This window comes from Dendropsophus ebraccatus, chromosome 4, assembly GCF_027789765.1.
Source record: "Dendropsophus ebraccatus isolate aDenEbr1 chromosome 4, aDenEbr1.pat, whole genome shotgun sequence".
Lineage (NCBI taxonomy): Eukaryota > Metazoa > Chordata > Amphibia > Anura > Hylidae > Dendropsophus > Dendropsophus ebraccatus.
The window spans coordinates 170063724-170087297 of record NC_091457.1 but is presented as its reverse complement, the minus strand read 5'-3'; the positions used below and the strand labels follow the sequence as shown (position 1 = coordinate 170087297).

The window sequence follows — 23574 nt, the reverse complement described above, 5'->3', positions numbered from 1 at the left end:
GTGCCCCATACAGTGGTCATTCCCCCCCCTCATTAGTGCCCCATACAGTGGTCATCCCCCCCTCAGTAGTGCCCCATACAGTGGTCATCCCCCCTCAGTAGTGCTCCATACAGTGGTCATCCCCCCCTCAGTAGTGCCCCATAGTGGTCATCCCCCCCCTCAGTAGTGCCCCATACAGTGGTTTCCCCCCCCCCTCATTAGTGCCCCATACAGTGGTCATCCCCCCCTCAGTAGTGCTCCATACAGTGGTCATCCCCCCCTCAGTAGTGCCCCATACAGTGGTCATCCCCCCCCCCCCTCAGTAGTGCCCCATACAGTGGTCATCCCCCCCCTCAGTAGTGCCCCATACAGTGGTCATCCCCCCCCCTCAGTAGTGCCCCATACAGTGGTCATCCCCCCCCCTCAGTAGTGCCCCATACAGTGGTCATCCCCCCCCCCTCAGTAGTGCCCCATACAGTGGTCATCCCCCCCCTCAGTAGTGCCCCATACAGTGGTCATCCCCCCCCTCAGTAGTGCCCCATACAGTGGTCATCCCCCCCTCAGTAGTGCTCCATACAGTGGTCATCCCCCCCTCAGTAGTGCCCCATACAGTGGTCATCCCCCCCCCCCCCTCAGTAGTGCCCCATACAGTGGTCATCCCCCCCCCTCAGTAGTGCCCCATACAGTGTCATCCCCCCCCTCAGTAGTGCCCCATACAGTGGTCATCCCCCCCCCCTCAGTAGTGCCCCATACAGTGGTCATCCCCCCCTCAGTAGTGCCCCATACAGTGGTCATCCCCCCCCTCAGTAGTGCCCCATACAGTGGTCATCCCCCCCCTCAGTAGTGCCCCATACAGTGGTCATCCCCCCCCCCCCTCAGTAGTGCCCCATACAGTGGTCATCCCCCCCCCCTCAGTAGTGCCCCATACAGTGGTCATCCCCCCCCTCAGTAGTGCCCCATACAGTGGTCATCCCCCCCTCAGTAGTGCCCCATACAGTGGTCATCCCCCCCTCAGTAGTGCCCCATACAGTGGTCATCCCCCCCTCAGTAGTGCCCCACACAGTGGTCATCCCCCCCTCAGTAGTGCTCCATACAGTGGTCATCCTCCCCTCAGTAGTGCCCCATAGTGGTCATCCCCCCCCTCAGTAGTGCCCCATACAGTGGTCATTCCCCCCCCCCCTCATTAGTGCCCCATACAGTGGTCATCCCCCCCTCAGTAGTGCCCCATACAGTGGTCATTCCCCCCCCCCTCATTAGTGCCCCATACAGTGGTCATCCCCCCCCTCAGTAGTGCCCCATACAGTGGTCATCCCCCCCTCAGTAGTGCTCCATACAGTGGTCATCCCCCCCTCAGTAGTGCCCCATAGTGGTCATCCCCCCCCCCTCAGTAGTGCCCCATACAGTGGTTTCCCCCCCCCCCTCATTAGTGCCCCATACAGTGGTCATCCCCCCCCTCAGTAGTGCTCCATACAGTGGTCATCCCCCCCTCAGTAGTGCCCCATACAGTGGTCATCCCCCCCCCTCAGTAGTGCCCCATACAGTGGTCATCCCCCCCTCAGTAGTGCTCCATACAGTGGTCATCCCCCCCTCAGTAGTGCCCCATACAGTGGTCATCCCCCCCCCCTCAGTAGTGCCCCATACAGTGGTCATCCCCCCCCCTCAGTAGTGCCCCATACAGTGGTCATCCCCCCCTCAGTAGTGCCCCATACAGTGGTCATCCCCCCTCAGTAGTGCCCCATACAGTGGTCATCCCCCCCTCAGTAGTGCCCCATACAGTGGTCATCCCCCCCCCCCCCCTCAGTAGTGCCCCATACAGTGGTCATCCCCCCCCCTCAGTAGTGCCCCATACAGTGGTCATCCCCCCCCTCAGTAGTGCCCCATACAGTGGTCATCCCCCCCCCCCCCTCAGTAGTGCCCCATACAGTGGTCATCCCCCCCCCCTCAGTAGTGCCCCATACAGTGGTCATCCCCCCCCCCCCTCAAGTAGTGCCCCATACAGTGGTCATCCCCCCCCCCCTCAGTAGTGCCCCATACAGTGGTCATCCCCCCCCCCCTCAGTAGTGCCCCATACAGTGGTCATCCCCCCCCTCAGTAGTGCCCCATACAGTGGTCCCCCCCCCCTCAGTAGTGCCCCATACAGTGGTCCCCCCCCTCAGTAGTGCCCCATACAGTGGTCAGCCCCCCTCTGTTGTTCTCCTGTTGGCGGGTCAGCTGTAGGAAATCAACAGATTGCTTCTGAGGGCCAAAACTAATGTCACAGCGGGTCAGGGCATGGCTGGACAATACGTAGTAAAGGGCAAATAAAACGCAACAAAACCAACCATGTCAGTAAGGAAACAAACGCACATGTATTTACACGCTTGATAAAAATGCACAAACTTTTTTACAGTTTATCGCTCGATAATTTACTCTGGATATGTTTAGAAATGGTTTTCAGTCTGTAATTATTAGCCGATCTCCATGGGGCAGGGGGGACAGAGCGGGTCTCTAGTGTACAGCAGGGGGGACAGAGCGGGTCTCCAGTGTACAGCATGGGGCAGGGGGGACAGAGCGGGTCTCCAGTGTACAGCATGGGGCAGGGGGGACAGAGCGGGTCTCCCGTGTACAGCATGGGGCAGGGGGGACAGAGCGGGTCTCCAGTGTACAGCAGGGGGTCAGAGCGGGTCTCCAGTGTACAGCAGGGGGTCAGAGCGGGTCTCCAGTGTACAGCATGGGGCAGGGGGGACAGAGCGGGTCTCCAGTGTACAGCATGGGGCAGGGGGGGACAGAGCGGGTCTCCAGTGTACAGCATGGGGCAGGGGGGACAGAGCGGGTCTCCAGTGTACAGCATGGGGCAGGGGGGGACAGAGCGGGTCTCCAGTGTACAGCAGGGGGGACAGAGCGGGTCTCCAGTGTACAGCAGGGGGGACAGAGCGGGTCTCCAGTGTACAGCATGGGGCAGGGGGGACAGAGCGGGTCTCCAGTGTACAGCATGGGGCAGGGGGGACAGAGCGGGTCTCCAGTGTACAGCATGGGGCAGGGGGGACAGAGCGGGTCTCCAGTGTACAGCAGGGGGTCAGAGCGGGTCTCCAGTGTACAGCATGGGGCAGGGGGGACAGAGCGGGTCTCCAGTGTACAGCAGGGGGGACAAAGCGGGTCTCCAGTGTACAGCAGGGGGGACAGAGTGGGTCTCCAGTGTACAGCATGGGGCAGGGGGGACAGAGCAGGTCTCAAGTGTACAGCATGGGGCAGGGGGGACAGAGCGGATCTCCAGTGTACAGCAGGGGGGACAGAGCGGGTCTCCAGTGTACAGCATGGGGCAGGGGGGACAGAGCGGGTCTCCAGTGTACAGCAGGGGGGACAGAGCGGGTCTCCAGTGTACAGCAGGGGGGACAGAGCGGGTCTCCAGTGTACAGCAGGGTGGACAGAGTGGGTCTCCAGTGTACAGCATGGGGCAGGGGGGACAGAGCGGGTCTCCCGTGTACAGCATGGGGCAGGGGGGACAGAGCGGGTCTTCCAGTGTACAGCATGGGGCATGGGGGGGACAGAGCGGGTCTCCAGTGTACAGCATGGGCAGGGGACAGAGCGGGTCTCCAGTGTACAGCAGGGGTCAGAGCGGGTCTCCAGTGTACAGCATGGGCAGGGGGGACAGAGCGGGTCTCCAGTGTACAGCCATGGGGCAGGGGGGGACAGAGCGGGTCTCCAGTGTACAGCATGGGGCAGGGGGGACAGAGCGGGTCTCCAGTGTGACAGCATGGGGCAGGGGGGGACAGAGCGGGTCTCCAGTGTACAGCAGGGGGACAGAGCGGGTCTCCAGTGTACAGCATGGGGCAGGGGGGACAGAGCGGGTCTCCAGTGTACAGCATGGGGCAGGGGGGACAGAGCGGGTCTCCAGTGTACAGCATGGGGCAGGGGGACAGAGCGGGTCTCTCAGTGTACAGCATGGGCAGGGGGGATCAGAGCGGGTTCTCCAGTGTACAGCAGGGGGGACAGAGCGGGTCTATCCAGTGTACAGCAGGGGGGACAGAGTGGTCTCCAGTGTACAGCATGGGGCAGGGGACCGAGCAGGTCTCAAGTGTACCAGCATGGGGCAGGGGGGACGAGCGGATCTCCAGGGTACAGCAGGGGGGGACAGAGCGGTGTCTCCAGTGTACAAGCATGGGGCAGGGGGGAACAGAGCGGGTCTCAGTGTACAGCAGGGGGACAGAGCGGGTCTCCAGTGTACAGCAGGGGGGACAAGAGCGGGTCTCCAGGTACAGCAGGGGGGACAGAGCGGGTCTCCAGTGTACAGCAGGGTGGGACAGAGTGGGTCTCCAGTGTACAGCATGGGGCAGGGGGGACAGAGCGGGTCTCCCGTGTACAGCATGGGCAGGGGGGACAGAGCGGGTCTCCGTGTACAGCATGGGGGCCAGGGGGGACAGAGCGGGTCTCCAGTGTACAGCATGGGGCAGGGGGGACAGAGCGGGTCTCCAGTGTAACAGCAGGGGGGACAGAGCGGGTCTCCAGTGTACAGCAGGGGGTCAGAGAGGGTCTCCAGTGTACAGCATGGGGCAGGGGGGACAGAGCATGTCTCTAGTGTACAGCAGGGGGGACAGAGCGGGTCTCCAGTGTACAGCATGGGGCAGGGGGGACAGAGCGGGTCTCCAGTGTACAGCATGGGGCAGGGGGGGACAGACGGGTCTCCAGTGTACAGCATGGGGCAGGGGGGACAGAGCGGGTCTCCAGTGTACAGCATGGGGCAGGGGGACAGAGCGGGGTCTCCAGTGTACAGCAGGGGGTCAGAGCGGGTCTCCAGTGTACAGCAGGGGGTCAGAGCGGGTCTCCAGTGTACAGCATGGGGCAGGGGGGACAGAGCGGGGTCTCCAGTGTACAGCATGGGGCAGGGGGGACAGAGCGGGTCTCCAGTGTACAGCATGGGGCAGGGGGGACAGAGCGGGTCTCCAGTGTAGCAGCATGGGGCAGGGTGGACAGAGCGGGTCTTCCAGTGTACAGCAGGGTGGACAGAGCGGGTCTCCAGTGTACAGCATGGGGCAGGGGGGACAGAGCGGGTCTCCAGTGTACAGCATGGGGCAGGGGGGACAGAGCGGGTCTCCAGTGTACAGCATGGGGCAGGGGGGACAGAGCGGGTCTCCAGTGTACAGCAGGGGGGACAGAGCGGGTCTCCAGTGTACAGCATGGGGCAGGGGGGACAGAGCGGGTCTCCAGTGTACAGCAGGGGGGACAGAGCGGGTCTCCAGTGTACAGCAGGGGGGACAGAGCGGGTCTCCAGTGTACAGCATGGGGCAGGGGGGGACAGAGCGGATCTCCAGTGTACAGCAGGGGGGACAGAGCGGGTCTCCAGTGTACAGCATGGGGCAGGGGGGACAGAGCGGGTCTCCAGTGTACAGCAGGGGGGACAGAGCGGGTCTCCAGTGTACAGCAGGGTGGACAGAGTGGGTCTCCAGTGTACAGCATGGGGCAGGGGGGACAGAGCGGGTCTCCAGTGTACAGCATGGGGCAGGGGGGACAGAGCGGGTCTCCAGTGTACAGCAGGGGGGACAGAGCGGGTCTCCAGTGTACAGCAGGGGGACAGAGCGGGTGCTACAAGTGTACAAGCAGGGTGGACAGTAGTGGGTCTCCTAGTGTACAGCATGAGTGCAGGGGGACAGCATGGGTTCTTCCAGTGTACAGCATGGGGCAGGGGGGGACAGAGCGGCGTACTCCACGTGTACAGTCATGGGGCAGTGGGGACAGAGCGGGTCTCCAGTGTACAGCCGGGGGGACAGTGAGCGGGTCTCCAGTGCTACACGCAGGGAGGGACAGAGCGGATCTCCAGTGTTACAGCAGGGGGGACAGAGCGGGTCTCCAGTGTACAGCATGGGGCAGGGGGGACAGAGCGGGTCTCCAGTGTACAGCATGGGCAGGGGGACAGAGCGGATCTCCAGTGTTACAGCATGGGGCAGGGGGGACAGAGCGGGTCTCCAGTGTACAGCAGGGGGCAGGGGGACAGAGCGGGTCTCCAGTGTACAGCATGGGGCAGGGGGGACAGAGCGGGGTCTCCAGTGTACAGCAGGGGGGGCAGGGGGGACAGAGCGGGGTCTCCAGTGTACAGCAGGGGGGGCAAGGGGGGACAGAGCGGGTCTCCAGTGTACAGCAGGGGGGGCAGGGGGGACAGAGCGGGTCTCTAGTGTACAGCATGGGGCAGGGGGGACAGAGCGGGTCTCCAGTGTACAGCATGGGGGACAGAGCGGGTCTCCAGTGTACAGCATGGGGCAGGGGGACAGAGGCTGGTCTCCAGTGTACAGCATGGGGCAGGGGGGACAGAGCGGGTCTCCAGTGTACAGCATGGGGCAGGGGGGACAGAGCGGGTCTCCAGTGTACAGCATGGGGCAGGGGGGACAGAGCGGGTCTCCAGTGTACAGCATGGGGGACAGAGCGGGTCTCCAGTGTACAGCCATGGGGCAGGGGGGGACAGAGCTGGTCTCCAGTGTACAGCATGGGGCAGGGGGGACAGAGCGGGTCTCCAGTGTACAGCATGGGGCAGGGGGGGACAGAGCGGGGTCTCCAGTGTACAGCATGGGCCAGGGGGGACAGAGCTGGTCTCCAGTGTACAGCAGGGGGGACAGAGCGGATCTCCAGTGTACAGCAGGGGGGACAGAGCGGGTCTCCAGTGTACAGCATGGGGCAGGGGGGACAGAGCGGGTCTCCAGTGTACAGCATGGGGCAGGGGGGACAGAGCGGATCTCCAGTGTACAGCATGGGGCAGGGGGGACAGAGCGGGTCTCCAGTGTACAGCATGGGGCAGGGGGGACAGAGCGGGTCTCCAGTGTACAGCATTGGGCAGGGGGGACAGAGCGGGTCTCCAGTGTACAGCAGGGGGGGCAGGGGGGACAGAGCGGGTCTCCAGTGTACAGCAGGGGGGGCAGGGGGGACAGAGCGGGTCTCCAGTGTACAGCAGGGGGGGCAGGGGGGACAGAGCGGGTCTCTAGTGTACAGCATGGGGCAGGGGGGACAGAGCGGGTCTCCAGTGTACAGCATGGGGGACAGAGCGGGTCTCCAGTGTACAGCATGGGGCAGGGGGGACAGAGCTGGTCTCCAGTGTACAGCATGGGGCAGGGGGGACAGAGCGGGTCTCCAGTGTACAGCATGGGGCAGGGGGGACAGAGCGGGTCTCCAGTGTACAGCATGGGGCAGGGGGGACAGAGCGGGTCTCCAGTGTACAGCATGGGGGACAGAGCGGGTCTCCAGTGTACAGCATGGGCAGGGGGGACAGAGCTGGTCTCCAGTGTACAGCATGGGGCAGGGGGACAGAGCGGGTCTCCAGTGTACAGCATGGGGCAGGGGGGACAGAGCGGGTCTCCAGTGTACAGCATGGGGCAGGGGGGACAGAGCTGGTCTCCAGTGTACAGCATGGGGCAGGGGGGACAGAGCTGGTCTCCAGTGTACAGCATGGGGCAGGGGGACAGAGCGGGTCTCCAGTGTACAGCATGGGGCAGGGGGGACAGAGCGGGTCTCCAGTGTACAGCATGGGGCAGGGGGACAGAGCGGGTCTCCAGTGTACAGCATGGGGCAGGGGGGGCAGGGGGGACAGAGCGGGTCTCCAGTGTACAGCATGGGGCAGGGGGGGACAGAGCGGGTCTCCAGTGTACAGCATGGGGCAGGGGGGACAGAGCGGGTCTCCAGTGTACAGCATGGGGCAGGGGGGGCAGGGGGGACAGAGCGGGTCTCCAGTGTACAGCATGGGGCAGGGGGGACAGAGCGGGTCTCCAGTGTACAGCATGGGGCAGGGGCAGAGAAGCGTGACCAGAATGTTATCGAGCTGTGTACAAGAGCTGCGGTCTCTGTACCTGTGTAGTATTTTAAAGTGTAACTGTTATAAAAGAAATAAAACTTCTGACATATCTTAGCGACTTGTCAGATGTGTTTATCTGTTGGGGTTCAGGTGCTGAGACCCCCGCTGATCGCTAGAATGAAGGGGCGGATGCGTTCAGCAGCACAGGCTCTGTCTCTTCGTCAGACGCTAATACAAGAAGTGTACGGGAAAATAATGGGAGCCTATGGAACCTCTGGCTATTCCGTATAGCAGGAAGGAGTCCCATAGGCTTCCATTGTAAGGCCGATTGCTGATATTGGCAGTGTATAGCCGAGTGGCAGAGTGTGGGCTGTGGAGTCTATCTACCCCTTTATTCTAGTGATTGACGAGGGTCACAGCACCCGGCCTGCACTGATACACACGTGTGACATATACCCCTGTACTATGTATGATGCACCAGACTGTCAGGGGCGGCTGTCTAACCTTTGACCTTTCTCTCCCCTTTAGAGAGGTTCTGACGAGCTGCTTTCTGGAAGCGTCCTTAATGGTCCCAGTTCTAACATGAGCAGCATAGTTGTGACAGGTGAGTAAACCTTATCTATTGATGGTCACTAGTGATGGCGCTGGAGCTTGTGAGTTACTATACGCCGTGTCGCCCAACATGTAGCTCTACATGTTATATATAATGTCACATTAACCGTCCAGATGGGCAGATGCTGCCGTGCTCTGTGTGCTGTCACTGTACAGGAACGTTCTGTGTTAGATCCCATCCACATATCCCATCTGCAGGATCCACATATCCCTTCTGCTGGATCCACATATCCCTTCTGCAGGATCCACATATCCCTTCTGCAGGATCCACATATCCCTTCTGCAGGATCCACATATCCCGTCTGCAGGATCCAAATATCCCTTCTGCAGGATCCACATATCCCGTCTGCTGGATCCACATATCCCGTCTGCAGGATCCACATATCCCGTCTGCAGGATCCACGTATCCCTTCTGCTGGATCCACGTATCCCTTCTGCTGGATCCACGTATCCCTTCTGCTGGATCCACGTATCCCTTCTGCTGGATCCACGTATCCCTTCTGCTGGATCCACGTATCCCTTCTGCTGGATCCACGTATCCCTTCTGCTGGATCCACGTATCCCTTCTGCTGGATCCACGTATCCCTTCTGCTGGATCCACGTATCCTGTCTGCTGGATACTGCTGGATCCACGTATCCCACCTGCTGGATCCACATATCCCGCCAGCTGGATCCACGTATCCCGTCTGCAGGATTCACGTATTCCATTGGCTGGATCAAAGAAACCATTAGTTTTGCATAACTTTTTGCGGACCAGCAAATGACAGGTCTATAAATCTCCGTAGAGTGGAGGCGGCCTGGGCGCTCAAGGATAGTACTTCAGTGTGTTGTCCATTAAAAACAGACCCATTGACGTCTATTGGAGCTTCTGTTCCAAGAACACGTAGCATATAAGTACAGAACGCGCTAATTTAACCCTTAGAGGACCGGGCCAATTTACATTTTTGCGGTTTCGTTTTTTCCTCCTTGTGCTTAAAAGGCCATAGCACTTGCAGTTTTTCCCCTAAAAACCCACATGAGCCCTTATCCTTATTTTTTGAGTCACTAATTGTACTTTACAATGACGGCTGAATTATACCATAAAGTACACTGCGAAACCAGAAAAAAATTCAATGTGTGGTGAAATAAAAAAAAACAAACCCAAATTTCTTTTATTTGGGGGTATTTGTTATTACGCCGTTCGCCCTGGGGTAAAATTGACTTGTTATATATGTTCCTCAAGTTGTTACGATTACAACGATATATAACATGTATAACTTATATTGTATCTGATGGCCGGTAAAAAATTCAAACCATTGTTAAAGGGGTATTCCAGGGAAAATCAATAATTTAGCAATGGAAAGGGTTAACCAAGGTTAACCCTTTCCTAATATACTTACCTGTCCGTTTTTGGCCCCCCAAGGAGAGCTCTGGTCCGGTCACGTGAGCGTCCAGCTTGCCTCTCCCGGATCCTCTGTCCTTCCGGTTCGGTGACGTCACCACCCGGCCGGCGACTGCTGTCTTTCTTATTAGCAGCAGAGCACTGAACCCTGACTGGTTTGTTAGCGTGCAGCCAATCAGGGTTCAGTGCTCTGCATCCCCTGCTGTAAGTTATCAGGGTTTGGGGGGGGGGCTCAGTGCCGGTGTCAGAACTACATTAGGGCAATGTGAGGGGTCCCTGCGGCATAACTTCATTCATAGCCACCAGACACCTGGAGCGGAGCTATGAATGAAGTGATGCCGCCCACCGCATCCCTTCCCCTCCCGGGACTCGGGGTCAGTATCACTGACACCCAGGGGGGGAAGTCCTGTAAAGCAATGCTGATCATCTGCTGCTGATCCCCCCCCGGCCCCCCTCCCTGTGTCCCCGTCAGATCTCTCACCCCCAGAGCGCGCTGCCGCACTGGCCCGATCTCTGCACCTCTGATCTCCTGCATCAAGCAGCCGGCGGTACCCAGCTGACAGGCGCTGTGTGACTGAGGCAGGAGAGATCTCTTCCTTGCTCCCTACACAGCGCCTGTCAGCTTAGTTTTATCGGGGTGATTGACAGGCGCTGTGTAGGGAGCAAGGAAGAGATCTCTCCTGCCTCAGTCACACAGCGCCTGTCAGCTGAGTACAGGTGCAGAGATAGGTGCAGAGATCAGGGCCAGCGCGCTCCGGGGGTGGGGGTGAGAGATCTCTGACAGGGACACAGGGCGGGGGGGGGGGGGAATCAGCAGCCGAAACACATTACTTTGCAGAACTCCCCCCTCCCTGTGTCCCTGTCAGAGATCTCTCACCCCCCACCCCCGGAGCGCGCTGGCCCTGATCTCTGCACCTATCTCTGCACCTGTACTCAGCTGACAGGCGCTGTGTGACTGAGGCAGGAGAGATCTCTTCCTTGCTCCCTACACAGCGCCTGTCAATCACCCCGATAAAACTAAGCTGACAGGCGCTGTGTAGGGAGCAAGGAAGAGATCTCTCCTGCCTCAGTCACACAGCGCCTGTCAGCTGAGTACAGGTGCAGAGATAGGTGCAGAGATCAGGGCCAGCGCGCTCCGGGGGTGGGGGTGAGAGATCTCTGACAGGGACACAGGGAGGGGGGAGTTCTGCAAAGTAATGTGTTTCGGCTGCTGATTCCCCCCCCCCCCCCCGCCCTGTGTCCCTGTCAGAGATCTCTCACCCCCACCCCCGGAGCGCGCTGGCCCTGATCTCTGCACCTATCTCTGCACCTGTACTCAGCTGACAGGCGCTGTGTGACTGAGGCAGGAGAGATCTCTTCCTTGCTCCCTACACAGCGCCTGTCAATCACCCCGATAAAACTAAGCTGACAGGCGCTGTGTAGGGAGCAAGGAAGAGATCTCTCCTGCCTCAGTCACACAGCGCCTGTCAGCTGTGTACCGCCGGCTGCTTGATGCAGGAGATCAGAGGTGCAGAGATCGGGCCAGTGCGGCAGCGCGCTCTGGGGGTGAGAGATCTGACGGGGACACAGGGAGGGGGGCCGGGGGGATCAGCAGCAGATGATCAGCATTGCTTTACAGGACTTCCCCCCTGGGTGTCAGTGATACTGACCCTGAGTCCCGGGAGGGGAAGGGATGCGGTGGGCGGCATCACTTCATTCATAGCTCCGCTCCAGGTGTCTGGTGGCTATGAATGAAGTTATGCCGCAGGGACCCCTCACATTGCCCTAATGTAGTTCTGACACCGGCACTGAGCCCCCCCCCCAAACCCTGATAACTTACAGCAGGGGACGCAGAGCACTGAACCCTGATTGGCTGCACGCTAACAAACCAGTCAGGGTTCAGTGCTCTGCTGCTAATAAGAAAGACAGCAGTCGCCGGCCGGGTGGTGACGTCACCGAACCGGAAGGACAGAGGATCCGGGAGAGGCAAGCTGGACGCTCACGTGACCGGACCAGAGCTCTCCTTGGGGGGCCAAAAACGGACAGGTAAGTATATTAGGAAAGGGTTAACCTTGGTTAACCCTTTCCATTGCTAAATTATTGATTTTCCCTGGAATACCCCTTTAACAAATATATGTTCCTTACAATCGCTCCATTCCCCGGCTTATAGCGCTTTTATCCTTAGGTCTATGGGGATGTGTGAGGTGTCATTTTTTTGCGCCATGATGTGTTCTTTCTATCGGTACCTTGATTGCGCATATACGACTTTTTGATCACTTTTTATTACAATTTTTCTGGATTTGATGCGACCAAAAATGCGCAATTTTGCTCTTTGGGATTTTTTTATGCGATTACGCACGCGGCGATAGCAAACATATTTTTTATTTGTAGCATGGGAAAAAGGGGGTGATTCTGACTTTAATTAGGGGAGGGGGCTTTTTGTTTTTTTAATGACCTTTTTTTTTTTTTTTACTGCTACACTTACACTAGAAGCCCCCCTGGGGTTAGGGTTATTTATCCCCCCACCCCCCCACCCCCCCCAGTATAAGTACACTGATCTCTCATTACGATCTATGCTGCATAGTAATACAGCATAGATCGATGAGATAAGCACTCGATTGCTCCGGGGCGGGGGGGGGGGGGGGGGGGGGGGGGCGATCTCCGCCACTAGACACCAGGGAACGGCTGCATCAGGTAACTGCTAGACACCGGGGACCGGCTGCATCTTTGACAGCTGCATCCAATTACCTTATTAGCGGGCACGGCGATCGAGCCCTGCCTGCTAATGGCTTCGGTCCCGGGCTACATGCGGCACCCGGGACCACGGCGGTTCAAAGCGCGGCCCAGCTCTAAACACCTGTGGGCGGCCCTGGACATACAGGTACGTCCAGGGTCGCCTAAGGGTTAGAGGATTAGTTTTCCACCGTTTCGGCAGCGGCTGTGCTGTCTGGCACCTGGTAGCTCATGGATGTTTGTACCTTTTCATTTCACTTTTGTGCCTTTTACTTTTAATGTTTGTTTATTAGTCCTTTATTCTATAATTCGCAATTTCTTGAAATAAGTGTATATATACGTTGCATTTAATTACTTTTAGTATATTTTGGTCTTATATATTGGGACAGACATTTCTTCTGTTTGTTTTTCTTTTTTCTTTTTTTAAATTGCATATTATTTACTACACCCTTTAGGATTGCTTACTGTTTTACAATATGTACATGTGCCTGTGCTCTCTGGCACATTGTAGGGCTGTGTATCAGTAGAGGTATACAGATCGGCCTGTGCTCTCTGGCACATGGTAGGGCTGTGTATCAGTAGAGGTATACAGATCGGCCTGTGCTCTCTGGCACATGGTAGGGCTGTGTATCAGTAGAGGTATACAGATCGGCCTGTGCTCTCTGGCACATTGTAGGGCTGTGTATCAGTAGAGGTATACAGATCGGCCTGTGCTCTCTGGCACATGGTAGGGCTGTGTATCAGTAGAGGTATACAGATCGGCCTGTGCTCTCTGGCACATGGTAGGGCTGTGTATCAGTAGAGGTATACAGATCGGCCTGTGCTCTCTGGCACATTGTAGGAATCTGTCAAGTTATGTCAGGTGATTTGTATAATCCTTTTTTAGTGACTGTTTGTTCTCCTTTCATAACTAGATTCTTTTAGGAGTTTTTGTTGTGTTTTTGACAAAACGGTTAGATGGGATTGAGGCTGTAACAGATCCCATCCTCTTCTCCGTGTCCTCCGTTATTGGTTCCATAAGTTTCCGGTGTCTGGATTGTGCGGCTCATGTAGTTTCCCTTGAAGAGGCCATGGTGTGGCCCGGGGAGCTTCCTTTCTTCCCGCTGGATGATGTGAATAGCGCTCTGTACATTCAGGAGACTTAGACGTGAAGCTGCTCAGGATTCTTTTGTTCTGCGGGATTCAGCCGTACAGGGTGGAATTATTCCTGTGATTATGACATTGTGGAGCGTCTATTCATCGCTTCTCTCCTCACTTATTTCGGGGTCATTTTCTGCTGCGAGACGACAGTAAAGCAGGTGCGGAGATGCCCAGAACACACAGACCTAAATGTTCTCACACAAAACACCAGATTTCTCTTCTCCAAGAACAAAGCCCTCTTTATGGAAGGACTTCGCACAGAGGCGCGATTTACCGTTCGCTTTCACCTTCCTGTACATGAGGTGCAGGACTATTATAAAGAATGATGTAAATTCCCATTCACCATTCAAAATCGTGTATATTATAAAAAAAAAAAACATTTTGTACTTCAGGTTATTCTCAATGTGTGGATCCCTAATGTCAGGGTTTCCTTTGTTCAACTTCTATGTTAAAGTGATTTTTCCATCTACCCCGGATCAACTTCTCATCTTTTATCATGTGGATAGGGGACAGCTTATGATCCTTGAATAGCCCCTTTAATAAACAGGCAACCTTTGAGTCCCCAGGCCTGGCCACAGAGTGTTTCTAGTGTATAGTCTACGGGAAAGGGAGGACATGATGAAAACCTTTATATATGTTATAGGAGGAAGAAGGGAAAGGAGGGACATGATGGAAACCTTTATATATGTTACAGGGAAACCTTTATATATATGTTACAGGGGGGAAGAAGGGAAAGGAGGGACATCTATATATATATATATATATATATATATATATATATATATATATATGTGTGTTTTTATCTAATTTTATTATTTAATTTTACTATTATTAATCTATATAATATATTCTCCCCCCCACACACACACATATCCAGCTGCAGTGTTATCAGGGTTATGCAGTTACCATACATTATATACCACATGCTGCTATACTGTACAGTAACTTATATATCACATGTTCAGCTGCTGCTGTGTTATCAGGGTTATACAGTTACTATACATTATATACCACATGCTGCTATACTGTACAGTAACTTATATATCACATATCCAGCTGCTGCTGTGTTATCAGGGTTATACAGTTACTATACATTATATACCACATGCTGCTATACTGTACAGTAACTTATATATCACATATCCAGCTTCTGTGTTATCAGGGTTATACAGTTACTATACATTATATACCACATGCTGCTATACTGTACAGTAACTTATATATCACATATTCAACTGCAGTGTTATCAGGGTTTACAGTTACCATACATTATATACCACATGCTGCTATACTGTACAGTAACTTATATATCACATGTTCAGCTGCTGCTGTGTTATCAGGGTTATACAGTTACTATACATTATATACCACATGCTGCTATACTGTACAGTAACTTATATATCACATATCCAGCTGCTGCTGTGTTATCAGGGTTATACAGTTACTATACATTATATACCACATTAACTTATATATCACATATCCAGCTTCTGTGTTATCAGGGTTATACAGTTACTATACATTATATACCACATGCTGCTATACTGTACAGTAACTTATTTATCACATATCCAGCTTCTGTGTTATCAGGGTTATACAGTTACTATACATTATATACCACATGCTGCTATACTGTACAGTAACTTGTATATCACATATCCAGCTGCTGCAGTGTTATCAGGGTTATACAGTTACTATACATTATACACCACATGCTGCTATACTGTACAGTAACTTATATATCACATATCCAGCTGCTGGGTTATCAGGGGTTATACAGTTACTATACATTATACACCACATGCTGCTATACTGTACAGTAACTTATATATCACATATCCAGCTGCTGCTGTGTTATCAGGGTTATACAGTTACTATACATTATACACCACATGCTGCTATACTGTACAGTAACTTATATATCACATATCCAGCTGCTGCTGTATTATCAGGGTTATACAGTTACTATACATTATACACCACATGCTGCTATACTGTACAGTAATTTATATATCACATATCCAGCTGCTGTGTTATCAGGGTTATACAGTTACTATACATTATATACCACATGCTGCTATACTGTACAGTAACTTATATATCACATATCCAGCTGCTGTGTTATCAGGGTTATACAGTTACTATACATTATACACCACATGCTGATTGCTATACTGTACAGTAACTTATATATCACATATCCAGCTGCTGTGTTATCAGGATTATACAGTTACTATACATTATATACCACATGCTGCTATACTGTACAGTAACTTATATATCACATATCCAGCTTCTGTGTTATCAGGGTTATACAGTTACTATACATTATACACCACATGCTGCTATACTGTACAGTAACTTATATATCACATATCCAGCTGCTGTGTTATCAGGGTTATACAGTTACTATACATTATACACCACATGCTGATCACTATACTGTAAAGTAACATATATAACACATATCCAGCTGCTGTGTTATCAGGGTTATACAGTTACTACACATTATACACCACATGCTGATTGCTATACTGTACAGTAACTTATATATCACATATCCAGCTGCTGTGTTATCAGGGTTATACAGTTACTATACATTATACACCACATGCTGCTATACTGTACAGTAACTTATATATCACACATCCAGCTGCTTCTCATTGTTTCATCTCTTCTACATGTTATTCAGAATAATAATCATTATTTTTGGGGTGTGGAACCAATTGTCTGCAGATCAGTGATTTCTTATGGGAAAATTTGCTTTGATGTAAGAGTGATTTGGATTACAAGCGCCGTCCCGGAACAACTTATGCTCCTAATCAAAGTGGGGGGGTTGGTGGACTTTACTACTGCTTCTCCAGGAGGTGGGGTGGGGGTAGAGTTGCTCCTTTGTGTGGGTTTCAAAACATGGTATCCTCTATAGATTATATGACTTCTAGAAGTTAATTTTTCGTTTTTTTTCCCTCTAAGCCAATGGAAATGATAACAAAAAATTCAAAGGGGATGAAAAAATGGAAAGTGCCCCGTCCCGAGTTCTTCATATCCGGAAACTTCCTGGAGAAGTAACAGAGACTGAAGTCATTGCTCTGGGGTTACCCTTTGGGAAAGTAACAAATATTCTGATGCTGAAAGGAAAAAATCAGGTAATGTCTCTTGGTTTCTTCTACATTTTACTGTAATGCGTCATTGGAGTGGTCCCCGGCAGGTTCTCTGCACCATGAGTCATTGGAGTGGTCCCCGGCAGGTTCTCTGCACCATGAGTCATTGGAGTGGTCCCTGGCGGGTTCTCTGCACCATGAGTCATTGGAGTGGTCATGGGGGGGTTATCTGCACCATGAGTCATTGGAGTGGACCCCGGCAGGTTCTCTGCACCATGAGTCATTGGAGTGGTCCCCAGTGGGTTCTCTGCACCATGAGTCATTGGAGTGGTCCCCGGCAGGTTCCCACTGCACCATGAGTCATTGGAGTGGTCCCCGGCAGGTTCTCTGCACCATGAGTCATTGGAGTGGTCACCGGCAGGTTCTCTGCACCATGAGTCATTGGAGTGGTCACCGGCAAGTTCTCTGCACCATGAGTCATTGGAGTGGTCCCCGGCGGGTTCTCTGCACCATGAGTCATTGGAGTGGTCCCAGGCGGGTTCTCTGCACCATGAGTCATTGGAGTGGTCCCCAGTGGGTTCTCTGCACCATGAGTCATTGGAGTGGTCATGTGGGGGGTTCTCTGCACCATGAGTCATTGGAGTGGTCATGGGGGGGTTCTCTGCACCATGAGTCATTGGAGTGGTCATGGGGGGGTTCTCTGCACCATGAGTCATTGGAGTGGTCCCCGGCGGGTTCCCACTGCACCATGAGTCATTGGAGTGGTCCCCGGCAGGTTCTCTGCATCATGAGTCATTGGAGTGGTCACCGGCGGGTTCTCTGCACCATGAGTCATTGGAGTGGTCACCGGCGGGTTCTCTGCACCATGAGTCATTGGAGTGGTCACCGGCGGGTTCTCTGCACCATGAGTCATTGGAGTGGTCATGGGGGGGTTCTCTGCACCATGAGTCATTGGAGTGGTCCCCGGCAGGTTCTCTGCACCATGAGTCATTGGAGTGGTCACCGGCGGGTTCTCTGCACCATGAGTCATTGGAGTGGTCACCGGCGGGTTCTCTGCACCATGAGTCATTGGAGTGGTCACCGGCGGGTTCCCTCTGCACCATTTTTTTTTTTTTTTTTTTTTTCTAAGATCAGAAAATGTTGTTCAATAAACCTTTTATTTCATGCTCGTTCTCTGACAGCGGCTGTAGTCATATTTAGTCATGGTGCCTAACCCCATACCGCTCTCTTCAAGGGTATGTCCAAGCTTAGGAAAACATGTCTGCTTTCTTCCAGAAACTGAAGGACTCTGTACTGTTAGATGAGGTTTGATGCTCATTTCCATTAAATTCAATTGAGCTGAATTATAATACCACACACAACCTAAGGGCAGGGTGGTGCTGTTTTTGCAAGGAAGTAGCAGTTTTTTTTTCTAATCCCTGAGAACACCTGTAATGAATAGATATAAGATAACTTGTTATAATCCTTCTGTCTGGTGGGGGTGGGGGGGGGCATGGCTTCCTGACTAATGACATGGTTACAGTGAGCTCCATCCTGGGCATCCTCTTCTATAGCGGGTGTGGGGAGGCATGGCTTCCTGACTATGTTGTGGTGACCTCCATCCTGGGCATCCTCTTCTATAGCGGGTGTGGGGAGGCATGGCTTCCTGACTGACATGGTTCCGGTGACCTCCATCCTGGGCAGCCTCTTCTACAGCGGGTGTGGGGAGGCATGGCTTCCTGACTGACATGGTTACAGTGACCTCCATCCTGGGCAGCCTCTTCTATAGCGGGTGTGGGGAGGCATGGCTTCCTGACTATGTTGTGGTGACCTCCATCCTGGGCAGCCTCTTCTACAGCGGGTGTGGGGAGGCATGGCTTCCTGACTATGTTGTGGTGACCTCCATCCTGGGCAGCCTCTTCTATAGCGGGTGTGGGAAGGTTTGTGACATGGCCTACACCGGTGTAGTTGGGGAGTTCCCAGTACAGCCTCTCATTCTGCTAGGTCACATGAATTTTCCGTTTTGTGATGCATTGTCTTAATTCTAGTGTTTGTGTTTTTAGGCTTTTTTGGAATTGGCAACAGAGGAAGCGGCTGCCACAATGGTGAACTATTATAACTCAATGACTCCTCACCTGCGTAACCAGCCCATCTATATCCAGTACTCCAACCATAAGGAGCTTAAGACAGACAGCGCACTAAATCAGGTATTCCTGATGGCAGGTTGTAATTCCTAGAACGTCTCCCTGTGTGTCCAGAACTTCCATCAGTCTACAGCGGCCGGATCACACAGTGACCCCCGGTGTTACCAATGTGGGAGATGGTGATTAATGTAGCATAACACCCGGATGTATGACCGCCTGGGTCTCAGGACACTGTGCTGTACACGTATACCTTACCAGCAGCCAGTACTCGCTCACTGACAGACACCAGCGCGCATACTGATGTCTGCCATTAACCCCTTCAATGCCACACACTGGTCATGGCATTTGTGTGTGTCACAGTGGTAGCTGTCACTGATGATCAGCACCTGACCGCAGGAGACCTTCTGCTTACCTCCATGCTGTCCGGTCAGAGGTCTGCTCCTAGAGCCACCCTTCACCAGCCTTGACCAGTTTACACATCTCATGATTGCTAAAAGGGGAATTCTGTGGATTCCTGAAGTAAATGTAGTATAACGTTTTCGGGCGACGCTTGTGTTATGAATGGTGCACTGCTTGCTGACATCTGGTCGCCACACCCCTCTCCCCCCTGGTCGCCCTGATCATTGTCATCGGCTGATCGTTGATATAGGTTCTGACCTATAATTGTCGGGCGCCGATCGCGCATCGCTACATATAATAGCGGTGCGCGACCGGCGGCTGACGATATACATTACCTATCCAGGCTGCAGGGCTCCTCTTGCTCTGTGCTTCTCCCGGGTCAACGCGATCTAGCTTCAGAGCGGCCTGTCATAGCTGACAGGCCGCTCAGCCAATCACTGTCCGGGACCTGAGACAGGCTGTTCTGAAGCTAGAGTGCACGGACCCAGGGAGAAGCACTGACTCTTATCACTGACAGAGCGGGGAGCAGCAGCCAGTCCTCTCCTGGCTCGTTCTCCTGATCGGTATGGGTCTGAACACTGTCCCAGATTGATCAAAATTTTTGACTTGTCTCTGACATGTCAAAAGTTTTTCTGAATGACAGTGACACCTAAAACATTGTAAGGGAAAAAAGTTAATTGCCACCATCAAACCTATTTGATACTGTAGTGTGGGGAAGTATCTGAACTATTAAACCTATAACAATACTGATCCGACGCTGTGAATGGCATACAAGAAAAAAATTCCCATCCACCCCAATGTGGCATCAATAAAACCTATAGATCTTGGCACAAACATGCGAGATAAAAACATAATAAAGGTCAGAATATTTTCCTTTTTTTTTTTTTTTTTTTTTTTTTCTTTTAAAAAAAGTAATAAAACATGTCGGGAACTATACAAATTGGATATCATTGTAATTGTGCCAATCTGAAGAATACTGATGTCAATTTTACTGGCCAAAGAACGGGCTAAAAATGAAATTAATGTTGCATTTTGGCTGAGACATCAGGTGGTCAAGACCTTGGGGGGCAGTAGGTATTGTTCCTTCCCCCTCTGAGGTTTTGCACACCACCGGAGTGTGGATCGTCCCTGAAGACCTGTAACCTTTGTGGGAGACAGTGATGCTAAGAGGAATTGTCAGTGGTTGAGAATAACCCTTTAAGGGGGTAACATTGGTGAAAAATTTAATCTACAGTGGTACCTTGATTTAAGAGTGTTTTGGTGTAAGAGCTCCCTGTACTGGAGCAGATCCACTTCAGGCTGGGGCTTACATCAGGGGACAGGACTGTGGAGGTAATCTCTCCATAGCTGTAACCCCTTTCTCCCCGGACAGAGAGTGCTGCATGTATGTGCACACATCTGCCCTGCTCATTCCTCCCTGCTCCCTGCAGTCTCTGTCAGCCCTTGTGTTTCCCATCCTCTTTATTTTTGGGATGTGGAACCAATTGTCTGCATTTCTGATTTCTTATGGGAAAATTTACTTTGGTTTAACAGTGGATTTGGATTACAAGCGCGGGCCCGGAACGAATTATGCTTGTAATCCAAGGCAGCACTGTATGTAACTGTGGGTACCTCCTGTATTTGGACTGACATACAGAATAAAGATAATGTCAGCTATCGCCTAAAATGGATCCAAAATTTTCAGAAAATTATGGGTTGTATCATTTTATGGATGGTAGATTGCAAGGGGCCCCTGAAAAGTACAATTGTTCTATGGCCTCGTCTCCCTCCTCTTCCCCTGACGTGTGATACAGGACGCCTCGTCTTCCCTCCTCCTTTTCCCCTGACGTGTGATACAGGACGCCTCGTCTTCCCTCCTCTTCCCCTGACGTGTAATACAGGACGCCTCGTCTTCCCTCCTCTTCCCCTGACGTGTGATATGGGATGCCTCGTCTTCCCTTTCTTTGCTTTCTTGCCATCTCATGGTTGTTTGGTTTTTACGCAGAGAGCCCAGGCCGTGCTTCAGGCAGTATCTGCCGTTCAGACTACAAACTCCACTGTGGGTAATACAGCGGGAAGTGAGAATACAGTCTCCTCTGCCCAGAGCCCGGTGTTGAGAATAATCATCGACAATATGTACTACCCGGTGACACTGGACGTCCTTCACCAGGTCAGTGAGTCGCCGCTTCTCATGCATTGATTTGCACCGGTTGCTGTATGACTAATATCCATTGCTTTATCACCCCCAGATCTTCTCCAAGTTCGGAACGGTGTTAAAGATAATCACATTCACCAAAAACAATCAGTTCCAAGCATTGCTTCAGTATGCCGACCCCACAAATGCACAGCAAGCCAAGCTGGTAAGTAACGTAGCATCTGATGGACAATCAGTCTGCAGGGTTGTATGGTTTATGACACAACACACGGCTAAACCCCTGCTATTCCACATATGGTACAACATGGCTACACCCCTGCTACTCTACATATCCTCATACTAAGCTGCTGCTACTACATATCCTCATACTAAGCTGCTGCTACTACATATCCTCATACTAATCTGCTACTACATATCCTCATACTAATCCTCTGCTACTACTACATATCCTCATACTAATCTGCTACTACATATCCTCATACTAATCTGCTACTACATATCCTCATACTAATCTGCTACTACATATCCTCATACTAATCCTCTGCTACTACTACATATCCTCATACTAATCTGCTACTACATATCCTCATACTAATCTACTACTACATATCCTCATACTAATCCTCTGCTACTACTACATATCCTCATACTAAGCTGCTACTACTACATATCCTCATACTAATCTGCTACTACATATCCTCATACTTATCCTCTGCTACTACATATCCTCATACTAATCCTCTGCTACTACTACATATCCTCATACTAATCCTCTGCTACTTCATATCCTCATACTAATCCTCTGCTACTACTACTACATATCCTCATACTAATCCTCTGCTACTTCATATCCTCATACTAATCCTCTGCTACTACTACTACATATCCTCATACTAATCCTCTGCTACTTCATATCCTCATACTAATCCTCTGCTACTACTACTACATATCCTCATACTAATCCTCTGCTACTTCATATCCTCATACTAATCCTCTGCTACTACTACTACATATCCTCATACTAATCCTCTGCTACTTCATATCCTCATACTAATCCTCTGCTACTACTACATATCCTCATACTAATCCTCTGCTACTACTACATATCCTCATACTAATCCTCTGCTACTTCATATCCTCATACTAATCTGCTACTACATATCCTCATACTAATCTACTACTACATATCCTCATACTAATCTGCTACTACATATCCTCATACTAATCTACTACTACATATCCTCATACTAATCCTCTGCTACTACTACATATCCTCATACTAATCTGCTACTACATATCCTCATACTAATCCTCTGCTACTACATATCCTCATACTAAGCCTCTGCTACTACTACATATCCTTATACTAAGCCTCTGCTACTACTACATATCCTCATACTAATCCTCTGCTACTACTACTACATATCCTCATACTAATCCTCTGCTACTTCATATCCTCATACTAATCCTCTGCTACTACTACTACATATCCTCATACTAATCCTCTGCTACTACTACTACATATCCTCATACTAATCCTCTGCTACTACTTCATATCCTCATACTAATCCTCTGCTACTACTACTTCATATCCTCATACTAAGCCTCTGCTACTACTACTACATATCCTCATACTAATCCTCTGCTACTACTACTACATATCCTCATACTAATCCTCTGCTACTACTACTACATATCCTCATACTAATCCTCTGCTACTACTACATATCCTCATACTAATCCTCTGCTACTACTACTACATATCCTCATACTAATCCTCTGCTACTACTACTACATATCCTCATACTAATCCTCTGCTACTACTACATATCCTCATACTAATCCTCTGCTACTACTACTACATATCCTCATACTAATCCTCTGCTACTACTACATATCCTCATACTAATCCTCTGCTACTACTACATATCCTCATACTAAGCTGCTGCTACTACATATCCTCATACTAATCCTCTGCTACTACTACTACATATCCTCATACTAAGCCTCTGCTACTACTACTACATATCCTCATACTAAGCCTCTGCTACTACTACTACATATCCTCATACTAATCCTCTGCTACTACTACTACATATCCTCATACTAATACTCTGCTACTACTACATATCCTTATACTAATCCTCTGCTACTACTACATATCCTCATACTAATCCTCTGCTACTACTACTACATATCCTCATACTAATCCTCTGCTACTACTACTACATATCCTCATACTA

The 23574-nt window shown here is 51.7% G+C and overlaps 1 protein-coding gene across 3 annotated transcripts in view; it reads left to right on the top strand.

Moving 5' to 3' along the window:
- Positions 1-23574, top strand: part of PTBP2 (polypyrimidine tract binding protein 2) — a 52730-nt gene that overhangs the window by 13501 nt on the left and 15655 nt on the right. For all 3 annotated transcript variants that reach the window (XM_069967722.1, XM_069967723.1, XM_069967724.1), the window contains exons 3-7: positions 8258-8333; positions 16548-16720; positions 18718-18861; positions 21182-21346; positions 21426-21536. In XM_069967722.1, the coding sequence (XP_069823823.1) occupies positions 8258-8333; positions 16548-16720; positions 18718-18861; positions 21182-21346; positions 21426-21536 (669 nt within the window). The remainder of the gene's footprint in view (positions 1-8257; positions 8334-16547; positions 16721-18717; positions 18862-21181; positions 21347-21425; positions 21537-23574) is intronic.